We start from the raw sequence: 20,670 nt of genomic DNA on the forward strand, positions 1-20,670 counted from the left end.
GTCTGTAACTGAGATTATTGCGAGCCAAAGTGGCAGAAGCACTCTTTATTCTTGTGTTTAAATTTAAATAGAAATACCACAGTGTAGAAATACTCTTAAAAATAATAGTCTTGCATTCAGAATTTTAGTATTAATATCAAAATATTTTTTTAAATCACCTCTCAAAACCTATTTTTTATATACTTGCTTTTATGTGATGTTGTGTTTTGATTATTTCTTTCACTTCTTTTTGTCTATTATCTCTTTTTAATTTATGTTTTGTCAGAAGTTTTGACAGCCCGCTCTGGTGTGGACATGTCCCACAGCCCGCTCCAACTGGAGCAGTTTTACAAACTGTCTCCCTCCTGCCAGGTTTTCCAAGAAAACACCTGTCATTGCGCGCTACCAATATGCACGGAGGTGGCTGTTAATGGCGCCCATACCACTGACTCATCACATGCACCTGTTAGCCGGGCATCACCAACTTGCAAACCGTGGTCCGGATACAGACAAAAACTGTATGTCCCCCAGCCCCCTCCAGCCCGGACATGTCTGTCAGCCGGCTCCAATGTGATTCCATTTGGCATATTTTATATTTGCAATTTTAATTTTCGCAATTTGAGGTTTAATGGAAACCCGCCCCATTAATGCTATGACTCTTTGCAAATTAGAGTCCTCCTTTAGATTTACTGTTGTGACTTTCCACCTCTGCTTGTAAGCACCACACTGTGCAGACACAGAGGCTGTGGGGAAGGTGTAGGCCTACTTTATATGAGTGAGTCAGTAAGGAAACTAGGCTGAGCTCTTATGTTTAAATCCTTGTGATTTCCTGCATGATGTGTGAAATACATACTGGGCCAAGATACAGAGCTGAACATACAGAGACTTCAAACGAGCTGCTCGGAGACTGCAGTGAAAAAAAAAAGTAAGGACGGATGAACCGATTCCTATTTCACAATGTCCCTCTCCATCCCCGTCGCTATCACACATCATTTATGACCTGCTCTGACCGGTCTGAGAGCGAATTTTATTCCCAGAACTTTTTCATGTGTGACCATACGTTCATCACATGGGGCAGCATGTGCCTGCAGCTATAATGAGTCTGTGTTCACAGCAGCTCCTCAGCCTGGATGAAAAGCCGCTTTCTTCAGTGCTATCTATACCCTCAGAATTCACCGCATCCCCCATGTGAGTAGGTGCAGTGTGCAGAGGGAGGCTGCAGGAAGTATAGATTTCACTTTAAAGCCCCACAAGTCCGTGCCTCAACTGTAAACTCATATATTCCAGACAACACGTACACCGTCTCTGCGTGAGATTCTCCTGACTGCCGTGCAAAGAAATCTTCTGCACATTTCTTTGTACCACAGAACATGCAGCATTTAAAAGGGCAGTTCACCAAAAATGAAAATTCAGTCTTGTCTTATCACCCTCATGTCGAGGGAAAGCCAAGTGAAGTTTTATCGTCCACGAAACACTGCCAGAGCTTCATTCACGGGGAAAAGGTGCTGCACTCAAGTTTTCATTTCTGGGCGAAATCGCTGTTTAAGCAACCTCTCGTTATGATGAAGAGGAGCCTGGCAGATGTTTGGATTCTGGATGAAATCAGTGTTAGTGTTCTAACATAGTTTAGTTTCATAATTTGGTAAAAAGATACAATAAAAAATGATTGTGGACCTCAAAGGTTTGTTAAATCGACAGACTTTAAATTGTAAAGTGACAAAAGGCTGAAAGCATCACTTCACTGTCTTCTCTGGTTGAAAGCAGTACTAGAAAGCAACTTAGTACATTTACTCGAGTACTGGACTTGAAGGTAAACTTTGATTATTTTTAACCAGGTCTGTGTCACCGCAGTGTGAGCAGATACAGAGTGTTTTTGTTTCCCCATGATCCTGTGGCATCAGGAAAAGCTCACCAGGTGACATGAAAGGCATCACTGATCCTGGCGTCACGCAGGTTTTGGAAATTGCAGACTTTTGCACACAACACTGTCGGACAGTTCCTGCTGCTGGAGGCACGGGAGGGGAGACTGGACGCCATTTATCTGCACACACGGCCTACACCACAGTGACACAGAGGTGGTTAAAAACTGGCAAAGTTTCCCTTTAAATAAGTATTTCACTGATATAAAGAGGGTCCTGATGGCAGTAGAAAGATGCAAATACTCAAAATTAGTGACCAGATAGATCAAAGAAAAAGGATGCTTTTGGGGTAAAAAATCTACAACTACCAGGATGCACTGTGCTGCACCAGACCAATAAACACTCCCACTGGTGGGTGACTTAATGTGGAGCAGCACATGTGAAACAATGACGGCCGGCCAGATCTCGTATTACAATTAAACATTTAGTTAAGACATGTTTCTGAAAACATTTGAGGCCAGAAACAGGCAATACAGTAACAGAATCCTGATTATTCTTGTAAAAATATCCAGTTTAAATATCTCATAGTTTTTGGACTATTCTATGGCACAGAAGATGCAGATCTCTCAGACTTTTGGGTACAAAAACACTTGTTACTGAGATCGATTCATTGTTGTTTTTGATGTCTTCATGGGATTTGTTGACAGTAAGAAAAATGCTGAACATCTCCAGCCTTGCTCTTTAAAAATGTCATCAAACAAAAGAAGGAACCCCCTGCTGGCTGCTCCATAAATGCATGAAATCAGATTGAAAAAGCAGCTGTTTTGGTTTTCTGTTCCTCACCTGTAATCTGTGACTCGTGACTCTGCGGGCTGCGTGCGGCACGCTGCGCGCTGTTTTCTGCAACTCCGAGACTAATTCCCGACAGGGGATCATGTGTGTAAATAATGCATTTAAACAAGCGGGAGGACTGCCTCAATAAAAACATCAGCCATATTGAGGGCGGATTTGTCCCTGTTTGACTGGAACACGATGGTAAACAAACGGCAGGACTGAGACAACACATACTGCCGTCTGTTCTCTCCATCCGTAACCATCAGCGAGGAATCACGATAAAAAATGAAAACAAGTCATTAATATATAGAAATTATTATATTATTAGAGCAGAACAGCATTTTTACTGACAGGTATAACGGATCTATTCGGCTGAAGTCTGCTGTATTTGTTTTTCATGTGTTTGTGGTTCATTATTGGATATTTTTCATTTTTATAACACTCAACATTTTTAGTGATATGTTTTCTTCAACACAACCAGTGATGAAGGAAGGATGCAGTTTCTTTTCTTAAGTAAAAGTACTAATACAAGACAAGCAAAAAATGATCAAAAAAGGGGAAATATTTTTAAGCTCATTTTCTTTTGTGGGGTGTTAGAAAAATAATTATATTGATTATAATTTTATATTTAAAATTATGTTACAGAAACAAAAATCCAAGTAATTTTCTTTTCTTTTTTTGTTTATTATCAGATTATTTTCTTGTACTTCAAAAAAAAAAATCCCTCATTTCTTTCTAAATTTTGGGCCATGTTTTGGTGAGTTGCTTATTGCCTTCTCCATATGTTCTTGAAAGAAATAAACAACTTTTCTCAGGTGTCAAAGGGTTAAGAAACATGCCGTGTGCCTGCTCTGTTATTGTTATATGTAATATTTGTGCTAATGAATTAATTGAACCAACTTCAGCACTAAAAATAATACCACTTTGTCCATCTGGCAGACCACAGTTCATCTGGTGGAGAAGTCCAAACTGTTACGGGGGTATGCCATCGGCCAAACCCTACACACACTGATTTTGGTGAGTAGTAAATATAAACAGCTTTTGTTTGTTTACAAGGAAACTCTGCATGGCACCTTTAAAATCTGGAGTTACCTTTAGCCACACTTACTGTAGCAGCATCAGCTCATTCTGTTCATTTTTCTCCTAATTTTTTAAATGTGTTAATGCGATAATTTGTATTTACAGTCCTTCCTGTGTATTTCTTGGTCTGTAAATGCTGTTCATATTAATAATTTCTGAATATCAGTGGATGCAATTTTTACATCGTGCCCGAGGCTTTGGTGGGAGCACCGCGGTGATCTGAGAGGAGGAACTGGATATAAATGTGTTTATTCTTCTGCCGCTCCCCCGGGGAAAGCTAAAATGCTAATGTGAGCTCGTGGAGAGCTGATAAAAGCATGAAACACTTCTAATTTGTCATTTGTGTGTTTGTGAGACGCGAGCTTTTATAACCTCGTGTTGCTCTTTGTTACAGGCTCATATCTCGGAGGAGCAGATGTGTCCACGTCTCCTTCTGTCTCTCCTCCATCTTTAAGCTACTCCCACTTTTCTCATTCTGTTTGTGGACTGAGTCTTTGCTTCTCTACCTCCTCACTCGTCTTTCTCCCCTTTTGATTAATAATTAATGAAGACTGGATGAATGAGCGGGAATTTTCTCCTGCTGTTCTTCTCTCACAACCCTCTTCTCTCTCCAGACTTTTAATTTTCCTGTTTTGCCGTCGCTCCCTTTTCATCAGCTCACTCTGAAGCTTTTAATAATAATAATAATTATTATTATCGTTATTATTAGTAGCATTAGTATTATTATCATTATCATTTCATATTTATATTATAATACTTATGTGTTCTTTGTTCACATGAAATACTGCATGTAGAAATGTGCTTTCACCTGATGTGAAATAATGTCCGACCTTGCACACACACACAGAGCGACATCACACGTGCACCTCCACTCTCACTAATGCATACAGAACATGCATTCGCACATGACCGAGGGCTTTAAAAAACACGCGGTTTGTGTCATCATGAGAGCAACACCAGACTTCAACAGCCAAAAACATTCACAGCCACAGAGATTTATGATTTTCTAATGTTTCCATATTCCTTTACCACCTCTTCCTGTTTCATGTTGTGACCATGCTGTACATGTGTTTTTTTCCGCTCTGTGAATTACCGTAAAACTTCAAATAAAAGCCTACGCCCAATTATTTTAAATATTTTCAAAAAATAATTTCAAAAATTAAGATTTCTCTCATAAGTAAGTGCTGGTTGGTCCAACTCCACCAGATCCTCCTCTTGTTGACTTTCCTTCTCAAATTAGTCTGCAGTTAAATCACTTAAAAGTCAGTTGGTGTTGGTCGACATTAAAAATCATATGAAACATACAGAAGTCCTATTTCTCAATGTTTCTCAAATACTCTTCTTTATACTCCACACATAATGATTGTGGCTTCATTTGTAGATATTTTTTATACTGAATCAATGACTTTCTGCAAAAGTTAAGTGGCCTCGTCTGCTGATGTTATCGTGTTTGTCTGCAGCTCTTCAGCTCACACAAACTGTACATTTATTAATGTTCAGAGGTGAAGTGATGGATGAAGAATGTGTGAGAAACATGAATTTGCTTCAACACTGTATGAACATTTCACTGAATCCTGAAGCGATTGGTCTTGTGCTGCTTTCAGACGCTTTTCACTTGCATTTGAACCTGTGAACTCTGAGCAAATTGGATTTCTTTCAAAAACATGGGGAAAAAAGGCAATGAGCAACTTGATAAGAAATGTTCCATAAATTGCAAGAAACAACTAGATTTAGAAAAATTTTCCAAAAGCTAGGAGAAAATGGGAAAAAACAGAAAAAAGCTAGACAAAAACAATATTTCTGACTATTAAATTTACATATTTAAAATGATGTGACAAAATTATTACAATTTCTTAAGCACTTTTTCATTGTCTTTAAAAATATTATTATTATTATCTTCTTTTATTTTATTTATTTATTTAGTTTTTACTAATTTTTCGGTCATTTTTTGTACATTTTACTAATTTATTTTAATTTATTTTGCCTTTTCTCATTTTTGAAAGAAATCAAGCCTTAGGTTTCAAAGAATTTATTCACACTGGTCCTCACAAAGTAAATGTAAAATCAGAAACACACACACACACACACACACACACACACACACACACACACACACACACACACACACACACACACACACACACACACACAGAGATTCCTGTTGCACTCTCACCTTCCTTCTTGTAGAAGACCAGCTCGGTCTTGAACTCCCTCCTGTCATCCAGGGCTCCCTGGATCTGGGCCGTTAACCGGTCACTGGTTTCGGGGCCGTACAGGAAGTGACAGGCGCAGCTCTTCTGCATGAGCTCGGCGCGGGCGTATCCGGTGAGCTCACAGAAACCGTCGGAGCAGTAGACGATGGGGTAGAGCGACTGCACCTGGGCGTTTCCCAACACAAAGTTGCTGTCTGTAAAGAGAGAAGAGACAATCATCAATACGACTGTTAAAGGCAAACCGCTTCAATAATTAGCTGATTTCATCAAGAATTAATCACCGTAACATCTGCGAGGACGTTCAGCACGACCTCTGATACGCTCAATATGACGCTCTGACCCGGTGCTTGTTCCCAACACATGCTTGTTCGAATGCATCATTTAAAAAGTATCTTGGATTTTTATTAGGACTTCCATTTTACCATGGTCTAAATGTTACTCAGACTTTCACGGTACTGCAAAGACTAAACTTCTGGGGATAACACCGAAAATCTTTAAAGAGTATTGAACCCAAACTCTATCCAATCTTAAAAACTCAGCTGCAGCCGTGATCAGCCCTGTTTCAAAGCCCCACTCACAGCAGATATCACGGAGCGAACATGTCCAAAGAGTTTTACAGCTGTCTTTTGTTATTGCGACTGTCCACGAGACTTAGTACAAATGTTGACTTTGCGGTATGAAAACAGCAGGAAGACCAATGACACAGACAAAAAGAGTGAGGTGCAGAGGCATGCCTAAAAAAATTAAGCCAAGAAGTTCAATGTGACAGGAAGAAAATATATTTGAGATTTAACATCCCAGTCTGTCAGAGCACTGCATGTATCACCAGCTCAAAAAATCTGAGAAGCTGCTGTAAAAACACTGAAAAATCACTCATGTATGATGGATCTGAAACATACACATGTAAGGTAATTACAGTGCACAGAAATGTACGATGCCAGCCTTTTTTCCTGCTGAATGGGCTTCTAAATGTATGGATATTAAAATGTAAATACATGCAAATAACACAGGAGCGCTCTCTCTGCGTGGCAGCGCAGTTAGGGGTAGAGTTAACCCTTTGCGGGTGCTTTGATAATACTGTTTTTTTTTTGATTATTTGTTTGGCAGTGGCAATAGCCGTGTATCTTTTTGTAAATTTGCCCGTCAGAACAAGACTCACAGCGTGTTCGGCATTTCTCCAAGTGTGAAATCTCTCAAAATATTCAAACAATGAAAACAGTCTCATTGTGAGAGAGGAGACGGAGCGCTGGAAGCAGAGCTGCTGGGGTCCAGAGCACGCACGCCGGCAGATCAGTAACAAGAATTGATCGGGTGAAGTAAACACTGTCAAGAGTCATCACAAAACCTTATGAGGTTTCATTCGCCGAAGCAGCCAAAAGCACATCCGCCCTCCCTCAAGTAACAATGTTGTGTTCGGGCAGGAACATGATCCTCTGTTTACTGGCTTTACAAACGCAGCCGCGCTCCCGGCCTCTTGATGGGTGATCAGCAGAGGATGGATGTGTGTGTGTGTGTGTGTGTGTGTGTGTTTGAGTGTGTGTAAATACCAAATGGAAAATTTTGCCAGTGCACACTCCGCTAATGGCCCCGGGCATGTAGATGGGCGAACTCTCTAAAATGGACTATTTATTACTTTGTGCTCAGGCGTTCTCATTGATCCATCAATTCTGAAGGCCCTCGAGACCCCCTTATTAAATATTTTATGGCCTAACGCTGATGTGTGAGGTGTGTGTGTGTGTGTGTGTGTGTGTGTGTGTGTGTGTTTCATTGCCTGTGTTGCTTTGAGCCAATATTAGAGACCGCTCAGAAGGAAACATTGACTTTTGAAATCAGAGAGAAAGGAGAAGAAAGAGGGAAGAGTACATGTTTTTGTGATTATGTTTTTAGATCTATGCATGTTGAAGTCCAGTGATACTCAGCTAACTAACCAAAGGCCAAATCTAGCCCCCGATAGGGTTTCATTGTCTAAATTGCAATAAAAAAAATGGACACATTGGGAATTGAATTTGTTTTTGTATTTTTAGTATACATAAGGTGCCAGAGTGCATAAAACAGCCTCAAAGCATCATAGAGCTTGTTTATAAAAAATAAGTGGCTGTAGAGGATCCCTTGCATGCCCAACAGAGGTCCTAGCTAAGTCCCTAATGTCCTATATTCCTGGAAATGTCCTAAAATCTGAGAAAAGTCTTGAAATCCTACAAATGTACTAAAATCTGAGCAATATCCTAAAATCCCAAAAACATCCTAAAGTCCTACAAAGGTCCTAAAATCCTGAAATCATGATCAAATCCTAGAAATGTCCTAAATTCCTTCAAATGTCCTTAAAACTTCCAAACGTCCGAAAATCGTCCTAACAGCCTACTAATGTTCTAAAACCTGGAAACGTAGTAAAATCGTGGAGACGTCATAAAATCCTACAAAGGTCCCCCAAAACTCAAATCTGAGAATTATCAGAAAACCTCAGAAACGCTCTCAGGTCCGGATGGGTCCTAAAATCTTATAAAGGTCCTAAAATCCTGCAAATGCTCTGAAATTCTATGTACCAAAATCCTGGAGAAGTCATTTTATTTCTAGTAAAATCCTAGAAATATCCTAGAATTGGATAAATTGCATAAAATCCTAGAAATGTCCTAAAATCCTAACATGTAACCGGTTGAGTGTCCCTCCTGTCGTCGTCTCAGACTCACATCAACAGTCCATCTCATGAGCTAATTACTCCCATGACTGACACGTATTCACTTCCTCTAAATCCTGCTCTCACCTTCCCTCTCTTTAATCTCTCCGGGGGGACGCAGCGGTATCCGGTGATGCCAACGAAAACACCAGCTAACAGAAGTGAAGACCACTTTCCATTAGACTCCCCGCCGGCCCCCGCGCTTCCTGTCTCTGTGCGTCCTTTGGGAGTCAACCCTGATGTCATCCGGTGCGCTGTGCTTGGATATGCAACATGAGACACGCGACTCAGAGGCCGAGGCTGCACTCGCAGCAATTATCACTACAGCTATAATAATATGTTTGCAGACGGTGATAAACAGATTACACCTGTTGTCTCCAGCGATTTTGCTTTAAGAAGCTATAAGACTTTTTATTCTTTTATTTGAATATTTCTATTTAGACTACTGGACTCCGACTGAAAGGGTTAACCTCAGCGCTGAAACAACACTGGGTCAACTTTACACTGCAGTCATCCACGAGACAGTGAGCTGATTTCACCCAGCGTCAAACATAAATGTGACATACTGGTGGGATTATGGGGTCCGTGTTTGAGTAGCCGTGTATCTGACCCAGAACCAGCACTTGTTTTGGTGAGACATTTTTGAGACGGTTCGCCTCTCAGCTCCGCAGTCTCCTCTCACTAACCTGGTGGAGTTTAGGCAACGAGATCCAAAATGTAAAGTTTGTACGTGGATACATCTTTATAGATCTTCTTTCTTTCCTCTCGATTGCACAGAAGCAAAAACCGGCGATGTACACATCACACTTGAAGAGAATAAAATAAATAAACCATAACATATTCTGTAAAATCTATTGAACATACAGAATAAAGAACACACCATCAAACATTTAAATATATCAGGATAAAAATAAGATAACAAACTAATAAAAATATGAGAGTAACATAAAGTACTGCATATGAAAAAATGTGTTGAAGTTTTAGGGCCGGTTTACATGGCAACGGTTCGTGCATGAAACATTTAACTTTTGTTGCGATTTGGCTGTTCGTTCACACAACAACAGGGTTTTGGGGGCCCAAAAACTTCTGAAACCTGGTTCCAGGGTGTCTGTTTTTGAAAAACGCCACCCCTTCTTTTAATGTACGAAGTGGCGATGCCATGGTCACGTCACGGCTGCACTTCGTGGATTACGTTTCGCACAAACAGCCGTGTGAGAGTAGGAGGACAACAATAACAACAATGGTGGATTACCGAGCTGTGTTTGACTCTATGAGGTTATTAACGCTGTCGGTTTCTGTGCGTACGTTCACCGTCGTGTTCTTGTTTGTTTATACTCGCCGCTATCAGTGTTCTTCTACAGTTTTTCATTACAAAGTCACACCGCCAGCTACTGGCCTGGTGTGCATACTACAGCGTTTTTGGTTGATTTTGCGGATCCGTGTACACGAAGATCGTTCTCACAATGTTATCATATGAATTTAAGACGCAAAGTAAAGACTTTCCCGTCCTCATCTAAACTCGGTCTTTGTTTTGAGTATGCAGTGAGGTAGAGCCGGAGAATGAAACATGCAAATTTGATGCACGTCAATGATGCACGTGCAATTTTGTTTTTGCAGAAATGTTAGGAATTGCTATTATGTCGTATTTCTTAAAGGGAGTTTGTTTAAATATTTCCCACCAGGAGCAGGATGGGAAATAAACTCAGAAGGATCGAGTTGTAGTCTTGAAAACAGTGACCCAATCTTTGCAAAATCTTAGATAGTTTGAAACTAAAAACTCAGATTGTCTTATGATGTAAGAGGATGTCAGATTTCACAGTCTTTTAGTGCAGGAATAAGATGCACTGGTTTCAGTCTCTGACGAGCTTTTTTCTTCATAACAAAATTAGTATTTGGGCTAAATCAAATGATTTAACAACAAGGGACAGACTGGAGAGGAAGGTTCAGTAAAAAAAGTCAAATAAAAAGAAGTAAATCAAAGTCAGAGAGCTTTAGACACGACATAAACCATGAAGGCATGAACGAACACAATCCAACTCAGAAAATGATCAAGCAGTCATTGTTAGACCTTTTTAGTATTTCCAGTCTTATTTTCGGTTGCCAGGATACAGTTTTCATGTTCGTCTTCCCTTAATGACTGCCCTGGTACATGTCCACGTCTCTGTCTCTCTCCGCCGCACTGTCACTGTCAGTCCGCGTCTCTCTCTGTCTCTCAGTAACAGTTGCATTTGTTAAATAGAGGTTCGGCTCCGTCTCCTGTGATTGCTGCTGTCAGCTCCCGCTCAGTCTGGCTCTGCCGCCTTCTTCCCGTCTCGTTCTCGCCTCAATTCTAAATGCAGAGTTCGTTTTTAATGAATGTCTCGCAGTCTGTCTTCTGCACTTATGTCACTTTCCGTGAGGTCAAACGGGGCTGGCTGCAACTCGAATTACAAACGAGAGGTGCTGGATCTGACCCTGTGTGTGCATGAATAGCTACTCTGTGTGTGTGCGTGTGTGTGTGTGTGTGTGTGTGTGTGTGTGTATTTTTCTCATTGTACTACTGTCTCTGTATGAAAACCAGATTGAGTAGCTGGTCAATGAGCACTCGGGGACTGATAGCTCCTTTGTTAGGTTTCTTTTTGTGCTCTGAGCCTTTACTCTTGTTGTAACTGAATTCATACGTTATCTGCTTGATAGTTATTATCAAAGTTTTATATTTAGTGGAAAATAAAAAAGTTTAAAAATTAGCAGGAAATTATTATTTTAAAAAAAAGAAAAAGTAACATAATTTAACTGAAAATAAGTTTAAAAAAAGGAAAAGTATAAAATAAACAAACAAAGAAAATGAAAAAAGAAAAATCTTTAAAAACAGAACAGAAAAAGATATATGTATACATTATTTTCTGAGACATCATTTTAAATATAAGGTTGTGATAATACTAAAAATAGTTTTGGACATTTTGCTGTTAAATTCTTGAATTTTCCCCAGAGGTTTTTTGCCATTTAAAAAAATATTTTATTGGGTGTTGTTTTTTTCTATTAATATTGCTTTTTTATTTTGAGTTTTTCAGTGTGTGTGTTTTTTTTTCAATAATTTAGCACTCTGCAGGTGTTTTACTATTTTTCATAATTTTGAACTTTGGACGTGTTTTTTTTTTTTCATTTTTTAATAATTTTGAGGGTTTTGGGTTTTTTGAGTGTTATTTTCTATTTTTTTAATCATTTTGATTTTGGAGGTGTTTTCACACCACAAATATCACATTTTTCTTTTTTATCATTTTGAGTTTGGTGGTGTTTTAAACCACAAATAACAAATTTTACAACTCATAAAACTTTTTTTTACACATTGGTAGTACAATATAACAAATCTATTTGTGCATGTGCAGTTTCTCTCTTGTGCACTATGTGTGTGCTGTAATATAATCGGCACTCAAACAACAATCTGTCAGTAGCGACTGTGAACTGCAGCCCGAGGCACCAGCTAACCCAGGCAAACGACAAAGCTGGACATTATTGTTCGCTTCTAAGCCTCCAATCTCATCAGCTTGTCAGCAGAGAGATTCAAGTCTTTGTCAGGGCGACATCGGACAGGCTCCCTGAACAAAATCATAATCACGTCAAAACATGTCCCCGCTGAGGCCTATCGTCCGTCCTATTGTCCACGCCAGAGCCAAAACAGCCACCTGCAGAGAGAAGTGCTGCACTGCTGCAGGTAACGTGGCCATGATCACAGCGAGTGTTTGTCCTGTTTTTATTCCTTTGTCCAAAACGTCTTTGTCAGTGAATGCAGGAGAAATCAATACATCAAACTCCCAGTGTGTTTTTTTTCTTGTGTCTGATTTCCCAGCAGTGCAAACTTCTATGACCTCCAAAAGTTTTTGCATGTTGATTAAGGTTTGCTGCGTTCATGTGATGTCGGAAGGTCGTAGATTTTGGGTTTGGAAGTTGTTTTTCCGACTTCATAGTGCTTTGAGTTGGAAAAACATGGAAGTTACAAAGACGGTGGGTTGCATTTTAATGCTATGAGCTATTTAAACAAGAGGTTGAAAGCTGACAACTCGGGTTTCATCCCAACTTCGAACATGTTCTTACAACCTTGGTTGTTTTTTTTGTAACTAGTAAACTTGTAAATACAGTAAACAGATGTTTTTTGGGGGGGATTAAAAACTGCAGTTTGAATGGGTTTCAATGGAGCATTTTTGCACTTAACAGTCTGAATGTAACTATTTAGTTTCCACAGTATATTTCAGACTTATTGTAGGAGCTGAGCTGGAATTCAAAGATTAAACAAAAACACTCAATCTTGCCAAAATGTATGCCATATGCATGAACACAGTGCCTTAAAGGGGGACTTCATGCCTTTGAAGGGTTAAAGGCATGAAGTTCGAATAACTACCTCCGAGTCTCTGCATTTGAGCCACAATGGAGTCAAAGATCCCGGGGCGATGCAATACGTGCACCTTGATATCATATTTTATTTATACACTTTATCTTGTGAGTGTGTGTGTGTGTGCGTGTGTGTGTGGAGTGTGATGGGATTAAAATTTCGCCCTAAAGCGAGAGTTTAACCGTGCAGCTCTTCTTGGGTGCGTCCTCCCTTCAGTACCACATCATAACCTGCCCCATGGCGCTCACACACACACACACACACACACACACACACACACACACACACACACACACACACACACGGTTATAACGAAGCGCTTTGAGAAACTGTTTCTCTAGCACATCAAAGACCACACACACGACGGCCAGTCTGGAGCCCCACCAGTTTTGCATCTCGTGCCAACCGATCTGCAGAGGTTGCCATCTCTGCTGCCCTCCGCTCAGCCCGCACACACCTTCCAAATAATAAAACCAACATCGGGATTCACCACGATTACCCACCGGAAAATAGGTTGGCAAGCTCAGCACTCTGGGCTTGAGTTCAACTCAGCAAATGATTCCTCGCCAACAGATCCTCCAGACTTCACCAAATGACTCCCCTTGTGCACCCCAGGGCTCCGTGTTAAGCATCCTCTCCTTCACCTTACACCGCGACAACACCTCAACACGGAGGGAATTCACATGCTGAGCCACCATCGGCTTGTTCGCAAACATCAGTGAGACTATTTATCAAGAGGAAATACGACCGTCTGCAGGATCAAGCACACAGAACAACCAGTTTCAGCAAAAAAATGACAGTCAACATAGAGCACTGTCTAAAAGCTGTTAACAGACTTTGACGTGTAAAATCACTGAAATTGAAAACATTTACAATCACTGAGGGTTTTTGACAAGACTAGACTTTTCTACAACAGTTTTTTGGGACACTATCTGGGCTGGAAACACAGTGATGTCTTTTTTTTTTTTTTTTTTTAAATCCCTTTAATTGCATTGTCCTGGCTGGAAATGCAGCGATATCATCTTTCAACGTATCACCTTTTTATGACAGTACTAACTAAACTACTAGTCTAAAACAAAAAATGTTTTCTGTGACACTATCCCAGCTGGAAACTCAGTGATGTCTCAGTAAAAAAAAAAATCTATTTAATGGCACTGTCTTGGCTGGAAAGGTAGCAATGTCTCATGATAGACTCCCAAACTGAAAATGCATTAATGTCTTGGCATAAAACAGGAAACACTGGGATATCCCCGTAAAAAATAACCGTTCTTTGTGACACAGTCCCAAATTAAAACGCAGGGATGTCTCGGTGAAAAAAATAAATAAATAAAAAAATAATTCATTTTATGATAGAATTTTAAAAAAAGAAAAAAAGAAAAACATTTTTTTAAAAAATCTTTTTGTGACATTATCTCAGGTGGAAATGCAGTGATGCCTCAGTAAAAAAGTTATTAAATTAAGCACCACTACTTTTGCTGGAAAGGTGGTGATGTCTCATGAAAGAGTCGTAGCTGAAAATGCCGAAATGTCTTGTGGTAAAAAAAACCCCAGTTTTTTCTTTGTGACAATATTCTAGCTGGAAATACAGCGTATCCTCAATTATTTTGCACAAACATGTCAGCACAAAATGCGTGTTAGTTTCTGTTCTAACTTAAGAACAAACCCTGAATAAGAAAACTACAGTGAATGTCAGAGTCTTGATGAAAAAGTGGGTTTAAGAGGAAATGTCTTCTTCTTGGTGAGTGAGGGCAGAAAGGTCTCAGCTGACAGTCATACATGCAGCATCTTATTTCTCTCCACTTCCTTTTTATGTGGCGTCACCAGTTTTATTTGCTTTTTTTGTGCCTTCATCTCTGCCTCTTTCTCTTGCTGTCAATCGACCTTTGTCAGCAGCGACAGGATGTCTATCTCAAGTCTTGTTGCCTGCACACATCACACACCGCTCAGCAGCGTGTGATTCTGCTATTTCACACACATACATGCAACCTTTGATAGGTGGGGATTTATATTTCTGCGAGCATACAAAAGGCTGTTTTTTTCCTCTCTCCTCTCAGATGTTGACAGGAATAACCAAAGAGAAGCATTTATAGCTGGAGACGTGGAGACTTTCTCCATTACGATGTCTGTATTTTCACACAAACACTCCCTGTGCAGTGCCAGTACTGCTAATCCCACAGAGATTATTATACCAACTGCGCATCTAATGCATCTTTAAACTACTTCCAGCTCATTATTTTGTTTGCTGGCTCATAATGTTCACACCAGGGGTCCCCAAAAAGGTTGGCGATGTGCGCTTAAAACCTTAAAGCTGCTCCTTGATAACGCTGTCATATCATTAACTCAAACTGCTGGCGACTATTAAACTGTTTGTTCACTTTCTAACAACAAAGGAGATGATTGCAGTGTTTAAATGGGAAAAACCTGGAAAAGTCATGAAATTTACAATTTCCAGGACTAGAAAAGGTTTGGAAAACTAAATATACCTTGAAGGTTTTGGAAAAGTCATGGGATTTTGTTTCACAAACCTGTATAACACTTTGAAATTGAAAATCCAAAGACATAATTTTTTGCTTTTACGGTTTTTGGCTGTGATATATGCTCTAATTTTGGTGTTTAAATTAAAAAAAAAAAAAAATTAAGAACAAATTAATCACCATGTTTCTCTTTTTCTTTTTTATAATGTTTAAAAAATATTTAAAGAAAAAGAAAATTGACAAAAAAACAAACAAAAAAAATCATCAAAAATATAAAAAGAAAAAAAGGCACATTTTGTTCTTTAAAAATCACCCAAATCACCTGCTTGACAAATAAAACAACAAACAAACAACACTTTTTAAAAATGTATTTATTATTATTACTTTTTTTAAATGGCCAAAAATGTCCAAGAAAACACGCTTTTCCAAACCCACCAGTGGGTTTGGAGTGCATTTTTTCCTCAAAAATCTGCTGTAAAATGAGTACAAGATACAGCAATTTAAAGATGCATGCCCTTCCCCTAAAGCCAAAATAAAAACACAGGTCTCTACCCAATGCAAAAAAATAATCTGACACGCCTCCCCTCTTTGCACCAACACTTACCGCTTATAAAAAAAATGAAGAGTCCCTAAGTTATATTTAATATTCAGTTCTAATCATGTCCTGAATTATTTTTTTTTTTAATTACATATATTAAAAAAAAAGATATAACATAGTAATGAAAAAGATTATTGATAATTGTTTCATGGTATTTAAAATTAGCCTCAAAGTCATGTAAATGTCATGGAAATTTACTGGTAACAATGTGTATGAACTCTGTATTGTGACAGCTGCACAGCATGGATCTGCTGTATTGTGCAGATATTGATTGACTTCAAAGCTGACTTCATCGACCCTTAAATCGATTGACGTGGGACATCCCTGTAAGTCTGTGAGCTTGCAAACTTTATCAGCTACTTGTTTAATCATGCACTTTCTGTCTTACCACAAACCTTCCAGATGCTGAATAATCCAATCACAAGTTAGAAGCACAGAAGAGTTATCCAATCACAGACTCTGGTAATCCAGTAACATCATTTTTAAGATTCAGTGCAAGCGGCATATAAGCAACCTCAAATCTCCCTGTCTTTCTGTCATTCACACGCACACACACACACACACACACACACACACACACACACACACACACACACACACACACACACACACACACACGTACCCACACACACACTCACACACACACACACACACACACACAGTCCAGGGCTGCAATCATCTCAAGTTGTTGCCAGGCCAGCGTGTTAGATTATTCATCAAGGCTGTACAGCTGCTGTGCCTTCAGGCGTGTTTGCAGCATGGATCCCTCAGCCCGACCATCTCTCCCTCCGCTTCAGCACAAACTCTCACCATCCATCCATCACACAGCAAATACCCCCTGGAAATAAATAATTAGCTAATCAATTATTAACCTTGTATAATGTACACAACTAAAAGAGGCTGCGTTCTTGTTTCTAAATGCCCTGAAATGAAAAACAGATAAATGTAGAGCAGTTTGTCCCACTTCATAACTAAACTAAGCCATCTTTTTCGTTCCACTCTGACTTCCCATCCATTTTACAAGCAGGGACGCTGTGGTTTTATAAACACTCTGCAGAGTGGACCACAAAGTGCGGACGTGGTGAAGAACGTCAGAGAAAAGATGGCCAAAGTGTTTTCACTTAGAACAAGTTGGAGGTAGTAGAAAGAAAGTCATTTGTTTTTATAGCCTAAATGTACTTGTTGGACTTGAAGGACGTTACAATTTGTACATTTATCTTTAATTTTGACCTAATAGCAAGAATACATGTTGGACATTTCTGCAAACAAGCCTGGTCCAAAAAGGATAGACTGCAGGAATCTTTTGACCAGAGACGTTTCAAATTTACTTCGCACTGGGTTATTCAAGTTGATATCTTAAAACAGTGAGACTCAACTTCTGGCCCACAGGCCAAATTTGACCCCCAATAGGGTCCTGGGTGGCCTAACACCATATTTTCTGATTCACAATAAAAATAAAGTTGTACTTTAAGTGTATAAAGTGCATAAAACAAGTGCCAGTGGAGGATCCCCCACACCCTCCGACAGAGGTCCTAGCCAAGACCCTAATGTCCTAAAGTCCTAGCAACGTACTTCAAAACATCCTAAAATCTGAGTAATGTTCAAAAATCCTAGAAACATCGTAAAATTCTGGAAATGGCCTAAAATGTGAGAAATGTAAAATCCATAAAGATTATGTAAAATCCTAGAAATGTCTTAAAATCATGGAAACATCCTAAATCCTAGAGATGTCCTAAAATCCCCAAAATATGTTAAAGTCATTAAAATGTCCTAAAATCAGAGAAACTTTGTAAAATCCTTTAAATGTCTTAAAATCCCAGAAGTTTTCTATAATCCTAAAAATTCCTTAAAATTCTAGACACCTCCTAAAATCCTACAAATATCCTAAAATCCTAGAAACATCCTAAAAACCTAAACATGTCTTAAAATCCTTCAAACATCTAAAATCCTAGAAATGTCCTAAAATCCAAGTAACATCCTAAAATCTTAGACATGTCCTAAAATCCTGGCAGTGACCTAAAACTCTGGAAACACCCAAAAATCTGAGAAATATCCTTCAATCCTAAAAACATTCTTAAATCCAAGAAATGTCCCAAAATCGAAGAAGCGTGTTTGGGGCTGCTTTGACCGGCCCCGACCTTCGGTTATTTTGCAAAGTAAAGCTAATTGAGTATCCCCGTTTTAAAGGTACCAAGTCCTGATCCACAGCCCTACAAAATACGTTACTGAAAGCTTTTAATTGATGACCATACAAATTAAAATGTGCTGTTTTTTAGCGGGCCTGTTGGAGTCGGTCCGTGTTCGCCTCAGTGTTGAGCTGGACCTTTGTGTTGTAAGCTTTGTGGACTTGAGGCTAAAAGCCAAAAGCCTCAGGCAGAAACACATCCAGAGTCAGTGCCAGCTCGACTCTGGTGCGTCTCTGAATACCAAGTAAAAAAGTCTGAAAAAAGTACCGTATTTTGAGAAAACTCTGAGACATTATTGTGACATCAGGAATCTCAAAGGTACATTTTTAAGCAAAGAAAATATTTAGCAATAAGACGTTTGTAGTAGGGTGATAAAAGTATTGCTGTTGAGGATTTATTTATTTTATTGTATTTATTTTGCAGCTGGCCCTCAGTGAGAAAAGCTCTCGACTGCAGAGCAAAAAAAGAAGACAGCGAAACAGCTTTAAGAGTATTTCTCCCATCATTTACGCTGACAGTTCATAACGTCTGTGAACTATCTGAGCAACTGGCAGAGACACTTTTATGTGATGGTTTCTGAGAAAAAGATTGAGCTGTCATCATCCTGAGACACTCGGCTTGATATTTTGGGATTGCACGAGACGTTTATTTGTCATTACATGTAACTGTGCAGCAACATCGGCCGTTAAAGAGGAAATTAAAGAGCTATGAATATGATTTAAATTTGTATTCACATTTTATTCTTTAAGTCATGTGTGAGAGACATTTTTTTACAGTACAGATTCACATCCAGTAAAGTGCGAAAAAAGACAGTTTTTGATTCCATGTGAGTCTGTGGTGAGTTTTTTTTGGACGGTGTGTTGGCAGGACTGTAGCTGGATGCTAGTTATAGGCTGTCTGGTAATCAGGGTCCCTTCAAAGTGGCTTTGAAGGGACCCTGGGCAGCAGCTTTGAAAGGTGGAAATGGTGGGGGTTGTTTGTGCATGAGTGTGTGTGTGTGTGTGTGTGTGTGTGTGTGTGTGTGTGTGTGTGGACCTCTACGTCCTCTGATGCCCTTTAGGGACTGGAGTACTGTATAACTCCTGGGCAGCTGTCTTGTGTGTAGACTCACACTAAGAAATGCCTTTGCAAAATAAAAATACAACATTATAATAGACTATAGAATATGTTAACAAAATACATTAATTTATTTTTTTTTAAATTTAAATATAAAAGCGACTTCACGCAATAAATAATGAAAAAATTAATCAAAAATATATAGATACAAATAAAAAAGAATCTAGTAAAAAAAAACTGTATAAAGTATATGGTAAAAAAATAAATAAAAAATTCAGAAAATGAAAGTAACTTCATAAAATAAACAAACAATAAACATAAATAAATATAAAAAATAAACAAATAAAAAGAAATACAAATAATAAAACATCTCTTATGAAATGTAAGTAGTCAATTTAATATGATAAAGATTGAATTGAATAGAATTACACATGAAATAACTGAAATGCATTGCATGAAAACATCTAAATAAAATGAAATTGGGTTTTGCAGAATGTTTAGTAAAGCAATTTGATCGCAAAAAATGTTAACCATGCAGTTGCAATGTGTTAAAGGGTTAATGGCAGGGTGCTGGCACTTTAGGGAACATGCAGCTGTGACTCGAGGTGGCACCTGGACCAACAGAGAGAATATCACCCCTCTCGTGGGATCAATGCAGGATTAAAGAACATATGGGAGCTGACTTTGTGAGCGAGAGATAGAGTGCATGCTGCGAAAAAGATGAGACTAGAAGCAGTGGATACAAAAGCTGTGTTTAAAAGGGTGTTAGGAAAACTAGAATTACTGCCCCGGGGTTATATGTCTCCACACGCCAGTCAAGTTGCACTGACAGTTGGTTTTGCACTGTAAAACCAACGTCTGCTCATCTGTGTTTCCTCCATTGCACCTTTTGCACATACAATTTGTTCTTTACATCCTGTTTTTCATTTTATATTTTTCAATTGCTTCCACATTTTTATCTCTTACACTGTTTAAATTCAATATTTTTATTCTTCCTTTATTGTTGTATTATTGTTTTGCACCAAAACACCAAGTCAAACTCCTTGTATATGTAAATGTAGTTGGCAATAAAACCGGATTCTGATTCTGATTCTACATCCATGTCACTAAAACGCTTCACACACTGAAGACCTCCACAATCAGCACAGTTTCAAAATCAGTGTCAGAAACTCAGTATCTGAAATGTCTCCCCTTCTGTTACTGAGATATGAAGTTGATTTTAGAGCTTGATTTATGGCCAAAAACATGTTATGAGGTCACCATGACCTTGATCTTTGACCATCAACCATCAAAATCAAATCAGTTCAACCTTGAATCTAAGTGAACATTTGTGCCAAATTTGACCAAACTC

At 39.0% G+C, this 20,670-nt stretch overlaps 1 protein-coding gene across 2 annotated transcripts in view; it reads right to left on the bottom strand.

Moving 5' to 3' along the window:
* kcnh3 (potassium voltage-gated channel, subfamily H (eag-related), member 3) overlaps window positions 1–20,670 on the bottom strand; it is a 168,288-nt gene that overhangs the window by 49,922 nt on the left and 97,696 nt on the right. For both annotated transcript variants that reach the window (XM_088083730.1, XM_042495056.2), the window contains exon 2: window positions 5,926–6,159. In XM_088083730.1, the coding sequence (XP_087939856.1) occupies window positions 5,926–6,055 (130 nt within the window). In that variant the 5' untranslated portion in view covers window positions 6,056–6,159. The remainder of the gene's footprint in view (window positions 1–5,925; window positions 6,160–20,670) is intronic.

Source organism: Plectropomus leopardus, chromosome 10, assembly GCF_026936395.1.
Source record: "Plectropomus leopardus strain MGB_pleo_1.0 chromosome 10, ASM2693639v1, whole genome shotgun sequence".
In the NCBI taxonomy this organism is placed as follows: domain Eukaryota; kingdom Metazoa; phylum Chordata; class Actinopteri; order Perciformes; family Serranidae; genus Plectropomus; species Plectropomus leopardus.